Source organism: Furipterus horrens, unplaced genomic scaffold (assembly GCF_987537825.1).
Source record: "Furipterus horrens unplaced genomic scaffold, mFurHor1.1.pri manual_scaffold_2, whole genome shotgun sequence".
Taxonomy (NCBI): domain Eukaryota; kingdom Metazoa; phylum Chordata; class Mammalia; order Chiroptera; family Furipteridae; genus Furipterus; species Furipterus horrens.
The window spans coordinates 5,692,291-5,706,164 of record NW_028327172.1 but is presented as its reverse complement, the minus strand read 5'-3'; the positions used below and the strand labels follow the sequence as shown (position 1 = coordinate 5,706,164).

At 58.4% G+C, this 13,874-nt stretch overlaps 2 protein-coding genes across 3 annotated transcripts; one reads left to right on the top strand and one right to left on the bottom strand.

Annotated features, from left to right (window-relative positions):
• Window positions 1–3,289: 3,289 nt before the first annotated feature.
• Window positions 3,290–11,609, top strand: PPP2R5B (protein phosphatase 2 regulatory subunit B'beta). Of its 2 annotated transcripts, none has more exons than XM_090258971.1 (14): window positions 3,290–3,586; window positions 4,421–4,506; window positions 5,228–5,424; window positions 6,035–6,136; window positions 6,267–6,359; window positions 6,485–6,615; window positions 7,972–8,031; window positions 8,132–8,240; window positions 8,731–8,784; window positions 8,863–8,913; window positions 9,035–9,154; window positions 9,989–10,116; window positions 10,318–10,419; window positions 10,837–11,609. In XM_090258971.1, exons 3-14 carry the CDS (start codon window positions 5,287–5,289, stop codon window positions 10,982–10,984), a joined length of 1,236 nt encoding a protein of 411 aa, XP_090115097.1. In that variant the 5' UTR covers window positions 3,290–3,586; window positions 4,421–4,506; window positions 5,228–5,286; the 3' UTR covers window positions 10,985–11,609. The 2 variants fall into 2 exon arrangements, with proteins under 2 accessions (XP_090115097.1, XP_090115096.1); XM_090258970.1 differs by having other exon boundaries at window positions 3,522–3,586; window positions 4,057–4,506.
• Window positions 11,610–11,639: 30 nt separating this feature from the next.
• Window positions 11,640–12,474, bottom strand: GPHA2 (glycoprotein hormone subunit alpha 2). The gene is made up of 3 exons (XM_090267454.1): window positions 12,372–12,474; window positions 12,024–12,208; window positions 11,640–11,943 (listed from the first exon to the last, which is right to left on the bottom strand). Exons 1-3 carry the CDS (start codon window positions 12,472–12,474, stop codon window positions 11,842–11,844), a joined length of 390 nt encoding a protein of 129 aa, XP_090123580.1. The 3' UTR covers window positions 11,640–11,841.
• Window positions 12,475–13,874: the final 1,400 nt, after the last annotated feature.

Below are 13,874 nucleotides of genomic sequence, written 5' to 3'. Positions count from 1 at the left end.
AGCTTGTGTGACGTCCTGGGCCCTGGGCTTGTCACTTTACTTGCATTACCTCATCTGCTCTTCAGCGCCATGCATAGAGAAGGAGACACTATTAATATTCCTGTATTGCAGGAGGGGAAAGCAGGCTGTGTGCCTATGTGCCTGTGGAGTGAGTGAATGAAAAAGCATCGCTTCTCCCAAAGGCAGTGGGAGTAGAAGGGCATATTCTGGAGACTAGGAAATGTCCTTGTGTCCAGTCTAGGAGGGGTGACCATTCTCCTGCAGTGGGAATGGGGTGCGCCATGTGCAAAGGTGGAGGACACAGGACCATTTCCAATATTCAAGTCCCCAATCCAGGGTGGCAGCTTCCCCGGTCGGCTCCTCTCTAGTGAAGCTGCACCCCCGTCTCTCTCTCATTGTATGTTGACTGGGAGCTACATCTGTCCACTGGGAGTGGGTGGCTGTGAGTCCACTCCTCCTCTGACCACGTCTGTGGCCAGGACACAATGCAGTGCCTGCGTGAGAGCAGAGGAGTAAACAGGACTCAGAGGGGCACAAAGGTCCTTTCTGCCACCTCCCCCAGACAAAGCACTGTGGGAGCCACAGAAATTCAACTCCAAGACATAATGATCTCACAACCTGACCCAGGCGTGGAGTAGTAACTGAATGAGAGAATAAAAAATAATCTCAAGGTAAAGGGTATGAAATTCTCTTAGGAGAGAAGGTGGTGTTGGGGACCACATAGGGGGGTTTCTGGGATGAAGTCCCAGGCCCTGCTTTAGGCTCAGCAGCCCCAACAAATACACTGGTCCTGGGCACTGAATTAGGGAGCTTTTACAGGACAACCGGACGCTGGAGAATTCAAGGAGTCTGGGGAAAGATGGGGCTAGGGTTCCTCACCACAGAAAGAAAAGAGGGCCCTGGCTGGTGTGGCTCAGTGGATTGAGCATTGGCCTGAGAACAAAAGGGTCGCTGGTTCAATTCCCAATCAGGGCACGTGCCTGGGTCATGGGTCAGGTCCCCAGTTGGGGGCTCGCAAGAGGCAACCACACAGTGATGTTTCTCTCCCTCTCTTTCTCCCTCCCTTCCCCTCTCTCTAAAAATAAATTAAAAATAAAAATATCTTTAAAAAAAGAAGTAAAGAAAAGAGGAAGGGCAAGGCTTTGTGGGGTTCCTGAGGGACCTCCCCCACATTAGGTTAGATGGGAACTCAGCAGGCAAAACATGCGTTCTAGGCCTCAGGGGCTCTGGGGGAGGCTCTCCCTTCCCCAGGGATGGTGCACCCAGAAGAAGCCCCTCTGGGAATGTCCTCAGGGGGATCAGGGTGGGTGTGGAAAAGACTCAGAGAGGATAGCAGGAGAATATGATTTTTGACTTGGTCCATGGTACAGGGCCTTGATTTTGCACCTTGTTTAAATTATGGTAAAATACACATAACATAAATTTTTCCATCTTAACCATTTATAAGTGTATAATTCAGTAATGTTAAATACAGTCACATTGTGGTGCAACCAATCTCCAGAACTTTTTCATCTTGCAAAACTGATGCTCTATACCCATTAAACAGCAAAATGGGTGAATTTTTTGGAATGTGTATGATATCTCAATAAAGGTGATAAAAAAAGAATTTTCACCTCCAGGTGACATAGCATCTATTTTGAGACCCAGTTCAAATACCACTCCTCGCAGGAAGTCTTATGCCTGTCTTCCACCCTTCAGTCCCCCAGTCCTCAAAACCGCCCCCCATTATAGAAAGCACCCAATCCATCCTCCACTGTCAGCTTGACCCTGAGTCCAGGACATTACCCCCCAGGGGGCTTGGAGCTGGTACCCTTCTGAGTTAGGCTGGGAGATGGGGATCTGGCCCCAGTCCAAGCTTTTGATAATAGTTGTGCGACCTTGGGCAAAGCCTTCTCCTTTCTGGTGCTTGGGACCGTACCCGGCTGTAGAAGGCTCCATGGGTTTGCCCTCCCCCAGTTTTTCTGCAGGGACGTGGAAGAGACTTCACCTCCTGAGCCTAGGAGTTGGGTCAGGAGGGGATTAGGGGCTTCCATTGACAGACGAGGATACCAAGGGCCAGATGAAAAGGCCTGGTGAAGATTTCTGACCAAGGGGGTCACTGGCCATCTTTCCAGTGGTACTGTACTGGATCCCAGCGTGGCTAAACTGGGACCTTGGCTTTCAGTTGCTCTAGCAGGTGGGCACCTTTGGGCACCCAGGCTCCATATGCAACAGGGAAGATGGCTGCGTGGTTGCACTGGAGCAATGAGTGGCCACCCGGCCCAAGGCAGGATGCAGAGGACTCTGAAAAAGGCCCCAGCCTCCAGCCCCTTCCTGACTCCATTGTCTGGTCTCATTGCCCACTCCTGTTGCTCCCATGGACAAGTTAGTAGTTCATCCAGGCAAAACTTCTAGGTAGCCATTTTAGTGTAGGGGGACAGAGTCCGGCGATATAAAGGGTACTGGGGTCCAGGGTCCTAGGAAGGGGCCAAGGGAACTGCAGGCCGGGAACTTCTGGCAGGAATGTCCAGCTCCTGGGATGCTACCTGTGCCTTGGATACTCCGCACAGGCTTTTCAACAAGAGACTACGTCTTAGGGCCCAGGGGGGCGGGGAGGTTTGTCCAGGGAGTCCAGCTTGCCTGGATGGGGGCGGTAGCAAGTGCCAGGGAGCGCCTGCAGCTCCGATGCTTTGGCTCCCAAGGCTGGCTCTTTAAACCCCAACCCATGATGTCACCTTAGCAGGGATGGGAGGGGGACTGCAGGCCTGAGGACGAACTGCATTTCCCAGCAGCGTCGGGTGCGCCACGCCCCTCCCAGCAGGCGCTGGCTCCCCGGAGCCTATTAACCAGCCCAGTGCCGGTTTCCAAGGGAACTCTAAAGGATCTGGCGTTCCGGGATGAGGGTGGGGTTCCCATGGCCGTGGAATGGCCGGGGCACAGATGGGGCAGGCTGAGTCTTGGGGCCTGGCCTAGTGGTGGGCCTCTCTGTCAGCGTCCTGTCATCCCTCCTAGCTTCCTGGTGCCACCTCCGGAGTCCTCCTCTCGCCCTGTGCGGTCTCCCTGCCAAGAACCTAGGGGCCCAGCACCATTTGGACCCCGTCCCACTCTGCCTCATCCTCGGCCCTGGGTGCTCACGGGGGCTCCCCCTTTGGTCTGGCAGCCCCCTTTAAGCGGCGCGGAGACTACATCTCCCAGCGGCCCCGGGAGCTTCCTGACGCAGCCCCCCCTCCCCCGCCCTCTGCCCGCGGGGAGGTGCGGGCCTGGAGGGGGGAGGTGACTTGATGTCATCCTGAGCAGCTGGGCGGCGGGTGCCGGTGCGCACAGACCCGAGCTCCCGCGGCGGCGCGCTGCGCCGGGTCCGGTCCCACGACTTGCGGAGAGGTCCGCGCGCTGCCCGGGCCAGCTCCGAGCCCCCTGAGCGCCCGCGCCCCGACCCGGCGCTGAGCTGGGGCTATGCTCTGACCCCCCTCCCCGAACCCGAGGGGGAACCCAGGAGCGTCGCCGCCCAGCACCCAGAGCGGAACCGCTGTGAAGGAGCTCTGAGCAGCTGCCCCCTCCCCACTAGCAGCCCCTGGGATCTGGGGCCCAACGTCTGGGCTTCTGAGAAGTGAGTGTCCCCCACCGGGAGGCCGATGAGATTTGGGGGGTGAGGAAGGAGGAGCTGAGATGGGGGGAGGGTGCTGGGTTTTAGGAGGGGATGACACGGGGATAGGGGCCGCGTTCTTGGGGAAGTCCCCGGTTGCCGGGATTAGTGGAGCAGAAAGGGGGCCCCATTCTGTTAGGGGCCAGCGATGAGGAACGGGGTTCCCCATCTCGGTAGGGGCTGTCTTGGGAGGTGGGCTCTGTTCTGAGAAGGTGTATTTTGGAGCTGGGGCTGTTCAGTCTGCGAGAAGGGAGGGATATGTCTCCATGGAAGGGGCTGCACCGCTCTTTAGGGTCTGGGCAAGGTGGGAGGGCAGAGACGAGTTCGGCACTCCACAGCGCTCAGCCACACGCTGTCTTTCCTGGAAAAACTGACAGTCTCTCTCCCTTTCTCTCTTCCTTCCTGACCTCTCTGCCCTGACTCCGTTTTCAAAGAGCCAGGGTGGGAACCCTGACTGGACTCTTCGTGACCCCCAGGAAGGACCTGAGGCCTGAGCCATCCTCCTCACTACCCTGCCTGCCCCCCAGGCCTGGGCAGTTGCCGAAGGCCCTGGGGGGGGGCCAGGACTGTGGTTGTGCCCCCCCTCCAGGATGGGCCCAAGTTAGTCAGCCACCCGTCACTCAGCATCCTCCAGGGCCAGCGGGAACCCCAGGGTCTCTGAAGGCTTGACCACTGCCTGGCTGTCATGGAGACGAAGCTGCCCCCTGCGAGTACCCCCACCAGCCCCTCTTCCCCGGGGTTGTCGCCTGTGCCCCCACCGGACAAGGTGGATGGCTTCTCCCGCCGTTCCCTCCGCAGGGCCCGGCCCCGGCGCTCCCATAGCTCCTCTCAGTTCCGCTATCAGAGCAACCAGCAGGAGCTCACTCCGCTGCCCCTGCTCAAAGGTGAGCCCAGCTGCTGGCTGCCAGGGGACAGCAAGCCAAGCTGCAGGGGACAGTGAGAAGCAGCTGGCAGCTGCCATCAGAGGGAGTTTGGATAGCCCCTTCCAGGCAAGGGACTCCACCATCCGAGCTGACCCCCACCCCCAGTCCTCTCTGCTGACGCATGGCCTGACTGGCCTGTCATTCTTGGAGGTGGGGCATCTGGAGGTGGCGCCACCCTGGGGGGCAGACCAGGGCCAAGGGTGGGGCCACAGCCTGGGTCCCAGGAGGCCACTAGCAGCCCAGGCGCTGCCAGGGTCCTGGAGCAGGTGTTTAGCGTGGCGCCCTGTGATCACCATGTAGTCCCCCTGCCTGACTGGTTGTGCCAGAGGGCACCCTAGAGATCCTGCACCCCACTTCTGGCTCTTAGAACAGAGTGCCACTTATGAGAGGGAGGCAGTGGCTGTTGGGGGCACCTGTGGGAAGCCCAGGCATTCAGGGTCTGTCGCCTTGTTTTAAAATCAGGCCATCACACCCTCTGAGTCTGAGTCAGGAGGGAGGGATGAAGCTCCTTTGCCCCACAGGAATGGCGGGTGGGACAGGAGTCCTTTGCTCTCCGAAGGAGTGGGAGTGGCACAAGAGCACGGGGCCTGGGGCAAGGGAGGCTGCCCTAAGGATTAGGAGGTCGCCCCTCCCTGGAGCTGTGGCCCCTGGCGCCCAGGCTCAGCCCCTCCCTCCTTCCCAGATGTGCCGGCCTCTGAGCTGCATGAGCTGCTGAGCCGGAAGCTGGCCCAGTGTGGGGTGATGTTTGACTTCTTGGACTGTGTGGCCGACCTGAAGGGGAAGGAGGTGAAGCGGGCAGCGCTCAACGAGCTGGTGGAGTGTGTGGGGAGCACCCGGGGGGTCCTCATTGAGCCTGTCTACCCAGACATCATCCGCATGGTGAGCACCTGTCACCCAGCCTCCAAGGAGGGGAACGGGGAGGGCACAGGGACACGACTGACCTTCCTGTGGGCTCCTGTGTGGAGAATAAACCCAATCCCCTCCTGCTCGGCCTCAATCCCACATCTTCCCTCCGCACTCTGTCCTCCTGTGCGCCGAGCCAGTGCCCGCGTAGGTCACTCAGCGCCTGGGCCTGTCCCACCCTGCACTTTCGTTATGCCCTCCTCAGGCCTGGCGTGCACCCCCTCACCCCTGCCCCAAGTCCCTTATTGCCGTGGCCTGGCTCAGGTGCTGCTTCTTCCATGAAGCCTCTGTCAATGCCCAAGTTGGAAGTCTCCCTTTTGATGGCTAGAATGCCTGTAGACCTTACTGCTTTCCATCTTGTCTTCCCCACTGGACTGTACCCAACAGAGGGCAAGGATGTGTCTTGTCCACCCCTGGGGCCGGGGCCCCAGTCCCGGGCCCAGGGCTTCCATGAGTTATGTGCTTGCCAGGGAGTAAATTGCTTGTTGGGGCAGGTGCTGAGCCCCATCAGACCTCTGGATGAAGGACTCCCCTGGCTTCTGCCTTCGAGGGCTCTTCCTTAAAGAACCCTGACTCTGTCCCTCAGATCTCGGTGAATATCTTCCGGACCCTGCCGCCCAGTGAGAACCCTGAATTTGACCCTGAGGAGGATGAGCCCAACCTTGAGCCTTCGTGGCCACATCTGCAGGTATAAGGGCTGGAGAAGACAGGGATCCGAGTTTCAGAAAAGGTCCGAAGACAGAGGATGAGGGCCATAGGGCAGGTTCAGTGAGGGAATCTGTTCCCAGACTCACCTGTTTGTCTGTCCCCTCCCCCAGCTGGTATATGAGTTTTTCCTGCGTTTCTTGGAGAGCCCAGACTTCCAGCCCTCCGTGGCCAAGAGATATGTGGATCAGAAGTTTGTCCTGATGGTGAAGTGGGGACCCCAGGCCGGGTGGTGCCATGGGGCAGGGGCAGGTTCACTGAGGGGAGTGGGGATAGGATGGAGCAACCTGGGCTTGGTCTCTCTCCTGACCCTTGACCCCGGGTCCCACAGCTCCTAGAACTATTTGATAGCGAGGACCCCCGGGAGCGTGAGTACCTCAAGACTATCCTACACCGGGTCTACGGCAAGTTTCTGGGGCTCCGGGCCTACATCCGCAAACAGTGCAGTCACATCTTCCTCCGGTAGGTGCCTGGTGCCTGCCCAGCTGAGAACTGGAGAGGAAGGGGCGGGGCTGTGGGGGAGACTGAGGCACAGGCTGCCAGGCTGGGCAGTCCTGTGGAACTCTGGTTTACTGAGTTCTTTCTTGGCAACATATCACATGATTTTGATTATTCAAAGCCAGTGAGGTCAGCAGAGAAAGGGTATTTATTTCCATTTTACAGATAAATAAGTAGAGGTTCGCAGGGACTAGATCAGTCCGGTGGGGTTCAGGATCTCAATCTTTTGACCCTTATTGTGCTCAGCCATAAGGACCTGTAGGAAGATTCTTTCTGCAAACATGTGTTGAGCACTGGTGCCGGCTTGGCCTTGCAGTTGAGCCTGGCTCTGGAGCTAGACAGCCTGCATTTGAGTTTGGGTGCTCTTGGGCAAATTATTTAAGCTCTTTCCTAGTTTCCTCATCTCTAAAATGGGAGTGATAGCTGTATCAGCGACATTCATCAAGATGTCCTGAGGTGATCTTTCTAAAGCACTGAGTACAGCGCCTGGACCAAGCCCGGGACTCTAAGGCGTTCACTCTTATTGTTATTAGCTACAAAATGGGTGAGACATGCCCTGGCTGGTGTTGCTCAGTGGATTGAGCACTGGCCTGCAAACAGAAAGGTCACAGGTTCGATTCCCAGCCAGGGCACATGCCTGGGTTGTGGGCCAGGTCCCCAGTTGGGGGCGTGTGAGAGGCAGCCAATCCATGTATCTCTTACACATTGATGTTTCTCTCCCTCTCTTTCTGCCTCCCGTCCCCTCTCTCTAAAATAAATAAATAAAATCTAAAAAAAAAATGGGTGACAGACAATCCCTGTCCTCCAGGAGCTCCGAGTCCTGGAGATCCCCTGCTTATTGACTTTGGGGCAAGTTTCATTGAATCACTGAGGCTCGATTTCTTCCCCTGTCTAATGGATCTAATAAGCCCTGGCTCGCAGGATAATTTTGAGAAGTACATAGCACAGAGTAGATGCTCTGAGTGTCGTTCTTTCGGTTGACTGGCATGAAGAGGGACGGAGGCGGGCGAGGTGCCTGCTGACTGGGTGGGGACCGGGTAAAGAGGGTTAGGGTCTGGGGGGAAGAGATGAGTTCATAGAACAGAGGTTGGAGCTGAGACCCAGAGGGGCCCCAGTGGCTGGGCTGCGAAGGGCAATTCGGAGGTGGGTGTGGATCTCAGTGGGGCCCTGGTTAGGGTATTGGGCAGGGAGCATGGCGGCCCCTGGGTTGGGAGAGAGCTGGCTTAGCGTCAGGGTTGGGTGGGCAGGCAGGACGGCTGGGAGGGGCCGGGCCTGCTCCAGTCTCTCTGAGCCCTCTGCCTCCTTCTCTTCCTCTCGCAGGTTCATCTATGAATTCGAGCACTTCAACGGTGTGGCTGAGCTGCTAGAGATCTTGGGAAGGTGACTCTCCCTGGGCCTCAGCCAGAGCATCAGCATTCTGGGGGGAAGGATTGAGGCCCCGTCATCTGAGCCCTCCTCCTCTCTTCTGCCCCCTCCTCAGCATCATCAATGGCTTCGCGCTGCCCCTGAAGACCGAGCACAAGCAGTTTCTGGTTCGGGTCCTGATTCCCCTGCACTCCGTGAAGTCGCTGTCCGTCTTTCACGCCCAGGTAAGGCCCAGGCCTGGCCCCGCACAGCGGAGAACTGACAGTCAGAACAGCCACCTGGGTCAACCCGACACTGGCTTCAGCCACACAAGTCACCGATTCATGGGATCCTCTCTTACCTTCCTTTTCTTCGCTAATTCTGTTCCATCCACCTGAGAGAATTCCCATGACCCTTAAAGGCTCTCAGACACCAGCTCTATAAAGCCCTCCCAGCCCCTTCCCTCTTGACCTGCGCTGGGCGGGATTAAATTCTTCCCCTTCTATATCCCCGTAGACTGAGATACAGATTTCAATCATAGAATCTTCAGTAAAAAATATAAGGCCTAGTTTGCTGGATGTTACCCCTGTAAGATCACCGTTGTGTCCCCACAGCCCAACTAGGGTCTTCTTAGGTAGTCAGTAAGTGCCTGGTAAATGGGAGTAGATGTCTGCTGTCCTGCCCCAGCCCTCTCCTGACCCGTCTTCTCCCCCCGCCCCCCCCCCGCCCCCCCAGCTGGCATACTGTGTGGTGCAGTTCCTGGAAAAGGATGCCACCTTGACAGAGCATGTGAGTATGTCGGGGGGGGGGGGGGAGGCAAGTCTCCATCCCTGCAGGTCTGACTCCTTTCTGCCTCCACTCCCCCAGGTGATCCGGGGGCTGCTCAAATACTGGCCCAAAACCTGCACCCAGAAGGAGGTACGGAAAAGGGTTATGACCACCACCAGAGGGAGGTCGGGGGGGCTGAGCTTCTGGAGGGCGGTCGGGAGTGTGTCAGGGGAGATGGAACTGCTGCCCCGTGTCCCTGCCCCGCCCTCAGGTGATGTTTCTGGGGGAGATGGAAGAGATTCTTGATGTCATTGAGCCCTCCCAGTTTGTGAAGATCCAGGAGCCCCTCTTTAAGCAGGTGGCTCGCTGTGTGTCCAGCCCCCATTTCCAGGTATGGGGTGGAGACTGGTGAGGGTGGGAGCCTGGGGATGGACTGGGAAGGGTGACCAGGTGACCTGACACAGCTCCCTCTGCCCTCTGGACCCTCCTTGGGTCTGATAATGGGGAGACACTGGACTTAGGGTCAGGAGACCTTGGGTCAAGCCTCCCACTGGCTGAGGGGCCTCAGGCAAATCACTTGGCCACTCTGAGTGTGATTCAGTTTCGTCATCTGTAACGTGGGCCGGCAGTGAGTGATCTCTTCAGAGGGTGGTGGTGAGGATCTTCGTGCAAACATACTTGCTAAGTTGCGATGCAGTGTGTCCCACGCGGGTTGTTACCACTTCTCTCCTCTTCCCAGTGGCCTTTGACTTCATGAGTCCCACTTCAGGGCCCAGCCAGAGTCCCTACATCGTGAGGCTGGCTGTAACTAGTATTCTCCATGTGTGTGCAGACTTTCTCCCATTCTTACGAGCCAGACCTGGTGGAAGTCAGTTCTTCCTCACAGTGACTCTGGTACTTCAGTTTAACATACCTCGTTTGATTCTTACAGCAGCCCTGGGGAGGCAGCTATTATTGGCCCCATTTTACAGATGAGAAAACTGAGATCAGGAGGTTAAATGCCTGGCCCAAGGTCACGTGGCCAGTGTGTAGTGGAGCCAGGATTCAACCCTGAGCATTGGACACCAGATCCAGTGTTCTTTCCTCCTTGTCACATTGCTTCCTCCAGAGGGACAGATGAACCCAAGGAGGGGGTGTGTGGAGGGCAGGGCGCCCCAGGGTTGGGGTGGGGGTGCACATGCAGGGAAGCCCCTGCCAGGCGCTCACTGCCATATCGCTGCCCCAGGTTGCAGAGCGGGCTCTGTATTTCTGGAACAACGAGTATATTCTGAGCCTCATTGAGGACAACTGCCACACTGTGCTGCCTGCTGTGTTTGGGACCCTCTACCAAGTCTCCAAGGAGCACTGGAATCAGTGAGTGCCCAGGGCCAGCCAGACCAGACCTGGGGTTACTCCCAGCTCAAGAGAGAGAGGGAAGGCGGCTGAGGGCTGGTGGGAGGGGCAGGGAGAGGGTGCTGCCTTTGGGGAACAGGGACAGGCAGTGCGCTGTAGAGGGAGGTGGAGCCAAACTGAAGTTGCTGTCACCTCCTTACCCCTCTCCCTTGACCTGCGAAGAACCATCGTCTCTCTCATCTACAACGTGCTCAAGACCTTCATGGAGATGAATGGGAAGCTGTTTGATGAGCTCACAGCCTCCTACAAGCTGGAAAAGCAGCAGTGAGTATTGGGGGGCTGGGCAGGGAGGGAGAGGGGAGAAAAGCAGGAAGGAACCGGCATCTCACAGTTGGAGGGAACCCAGGAGGATGACCACACTTCTGATCTGATCACTTAAGTCTCTCCCGGAGTTCCTGGCCAGGGCCGGCCCGTTCGTGCCTGACTCCCCACTGCACTGTCCAGGCATTCTCCCGGGTGCTCCCTCCAGGTACGGAGCCTTGACTCCCTGGAGTTTCCTGCCCTTCAGCAGGGCCTCTCAGAGCCAGGCTAGGCCACCTGCTCCATTACATCTGTCCTCAGGGACCTCTTCCAGGAGCGCAAGGTTCCCGGAGAGTCCCTTTGCAGATGAGGTGATGGTGAGGGAGGCTGGGCTGGAGTCGGGGCCACAGGGAGGGGAGCTGCCTCACCCTCTCTCCCCAGGGAGCAGCAGAAGGCCCGGGAGCGTCAGGAGCTATGGCAAGGTCTGGAGGAGCTACGGCTACGCCGGTTACAGGGGACCCAGGGGCCCAAAGAGGCCCCCCTCCAGCGCCTTACACCCCAGGTGGCCGCCAGTGGGGGTCAGAGCTAGAGATCCCGTAGAAGGGGAGGAACTAAACCCAGAGCTGTCAGTCCCTCCACCCCTTCTCCTGCCCAGGGGCCCAGAGAGACACACACCTGCCCCTGGCCTTGCCAGAGTGGGCTTGGAGGGCTCCCTGCCTGGCCCAGCATGGGCAGAGGAGGAGCGGAGCTGGTGGTCCTGGCAACAGAACTCTCAGGCCCTTGTGCCAGGACTTGACCAGGGCAAGCTGGACCAGGAAGCCTCCATCAGGGATCTCCCTGCCCGAAAAGCTGGGCTCCAGACTGCAGGCAGGTTCCCAGCCCCTGCTCCCGGCCTAGGGCAATGGGACTCGGCTCCTCGAATACCCACCTCGTGCCAGTGCGAGGTCCTTCCTCACCCCACCATGGGCTCCATGGTCTATTTATTCCCCCCTGCTCACCCCCAACACAGATGCCGTCCTGGGCCTGGGGCATCCTCCTTCCCTCCGCTCCCTCACCCTGTACTTTCTTGTCCCCTTTTTATTTATTGGGCAGGGGGAGGGGAGAGGGCACAGGCGGAAGAGCTTCTCCAGGTCCTGAGACAAGGTGGGGTCAGTTACCATGGTCTGTCCCCCTTCCCCTGGCTGGGGGTAGACTTAATAAAGACAGAAACTTGAGGACTGCTTGCTTTATTAAGGGATGGGGACAAAAAGGAATGTGAGATGGTCCAAGACTGGTTAGGAGGCCAGACAGGAAGGAAAGAGGCAGAGGCTCTCCTCTTCTCAGTAGGTGACAGTCACTGAATCTTAAGAGGGTTGACGCTGCTGTCCTCAGTGAGGCTGAGGACACATGGGATGTCCCCCAGCTCAGTCCCTCTGACCAAGGGGAGGGAAGCAAGGCAAGGGTGGGCTAGTAGCGTGAGAGGCGACACATGTCACACTGGCAGGCTCTGGCTGTGAAGATCTCCAGCTCCTCCCTCCGGTCGCCCCCACACTGCAGCTGCACCTTCACCTGTGGGAGAGGGATCTGTGTCCCAGGCTCCTTCCTCAGGCCCCAGCCCCCGATGAGCCACCGTGCGCTGGGCCCCTCACCTTCCTCAGGCCACTGATGGTGCAGCACTGAGAGACGGAGGTAACGTTGTGTCGATAACCACTGGCCGCCAGCACAGAGTACCGGGAAGGGAAGGCGCTGGACTCACAGTGGCCCACACAAGCCTGTGCCACATGGGAGCCCTGGCAGGTGCCTTGGCGGTCACTTCGCACCGTCACATTGAAGGCTAGGAGGAGACAGGCGAGTGGCAGACAGAGCCTCTGCAAAGACTCGCCTAGGTTCTGTTGCCTGCTCCCTCGGTGCGGGTCCATCAGGGGTGCTGCCTGCCCCTCTATCCAGTCCACTGGCTCTTTGCTCCCACCCAGCTCTCCACTCCCGGGGTTACTCACGGTGCAAGTGGCAGCCTGGGATGGCCGCCTGCCGACCCCAGCCTTCAGTGACCGCCAGGAGCAGCAGGCACAAGAGCAGGGTTTGGGGGCCCGCCATGAGCATCTGAAACACAGATGGGTGTGCAGGTGGGCGAGGGAGCTCTTTCAATGCCGCCAGCTTCCAGGCGAAGGAGCCAGGGCTGGGGTGGCTTATTGGACCGGGCTGAGGCAGGCCTGTGAGTGGGGCCGTCTTCCCCTGCACCTGCCCTTGGGGGTTTGTGTCTGCCTGTGTCTCTCTGGATGGGTGTCGGTGTGAGCCACTGTCTCTGGATGTGATTTGCACATCAGCCCCCTGTGGCGAGCCCCCTGCCCCTCTCCCACCACGTGGAGCACAAACATCTGCCTCCCTCCATCTGCCCCATCTTGGCCTGCAGGACCCCAGGGGCTCTCAGGGCTCCCCCTGCCTCAGGGGCTTACCACTTCCACGGCCCAGGAACTGAGCGGCTTGCTGAGTGGCTCCTCTTGCCTGCTGCTCGGCTCCAGCGGTGCTGGGTCTCCAGATTTTTATTTGCCCGCATTTGGAAGCCACGCCCGCTTGGAGCTCAGCTTTCAGGCGCTGCTCTGCCACAGGCCTCAGAGCTGTCCCACCTGGGAGAGCCCGCCCTGGTCTGAGGTGTGGTCCCAGGAGAGTGGCTGCTGCTGCTTTCTGCTTCCCTTCCGTCCAAAAGCTGCCCGAAGTCCAGGGCTGGGGGCAGTGAAGTGCGGAGGACAACCCAGGAGCTAGTGGAGTGGGCGGCTTGTGTGCAGTGGGAGAGGGGGCCCAAGACCGGGCTGAGTTGTGGCCACCTGGGTTCTTTGCTGTGTGGCCTTGGGCAGGACACTCACATCGAGGGCCTCACCACCCCGACCTTGACCTTGGAAGTACTAAACGCAGCCCTGCCTGGCTCCTTACTCCACTGCAGGGGAGAGGGCCTGGGAGGAGGTTCTCGTGCACAAGGGAAATGACACCAGAAGCAGTCTCCCGAGATGTGCTTGGTGGCAGAGCCGGGGGTGAGGGGGTTCTAAGTCCGTTTCAGAGCTTCGCTTTCACTGTTAAGTGGATGGCTTCTCATCCTGGGGGTCAGGCACAGAGCCCCCCGCCCCCGCCCCCACCCCCAGCCCCTGGAACAACAGGAACCCGACTCCTGGAAAAGCTGGAAGCCGCTGATCCCAGCAAATCCCATCGTTCAGTCCAGCTCTGGCTCTGGTTTTACAAGTGAGGCAACTGAGGCTCAGAGGAGGAATGTTCCTAAAGGTCACACAGCCAGTTCATGCCAGGGCTGGTTGGGAACCCAATTCTGCTAGTCATGCATGGTGCTCAATTAGACTTGGGACAAGAATGTGGCAAGTTGGAAAAAGACCCCCTAGTTAACAGGCGCTGCAGGGCTGGGGTGGGGTGGAAATCAGAAGGAAGCCACACCCCAGGGCCACTGCCTTACTGAGCTGCTCAGAAGGGCAGAGCCAGCCGCATAGACTGCCAGGGCT

Excerpts from the sequence above, each read along its gene's own strand:
- PPP2R5B (XM_090258970.1), top strand. The coding sequence starts at position 4,308 with ATGGAGACGAAGCTGCCCCCTGCGAGTACCCCCACCAGCCCCTCTTCC. Across the intron at positions 6,616-7,971 it reads TGCAGTCACATCTTCCTCCG|GTTCATCTATGAATTCGAGC; the intron begins GTAGGTGCCTGG and ends TTCCTCTCGCAG. Across the intron at positions 8,785-8,862 it reads ATGCCACCTTGACAGAGCAT|GTGATCCGGGGGCTGCTCAA; the intron begins GTGAGTATGTCG and ends CCACTCCCCCAG.
- GPHA2 (XM_090267454.1), bottom strand. The coding sequence starts at position 12,474 with ATGCTCATGGCGGGCCCCCAAACCCTGCTCTTGTGCCTGCTGCTCCTG. Across the intron at positions 12,209-12,371 it reads CCCAGGCTGCCACTTGCACC|CCTTCAATGTGACGGTGCGA; the intron begins GTGAGTAACCCC and ends GTCTCCTCCTAG. Across the intron at positions 11,944-12,023 it reads CCATCAGTGGCCTGAGGAAG|GTGAAGGTGCAGCTGCAGTG; the intron begins GTGAGGGGCCCA and ends CCTCTCCCACAG.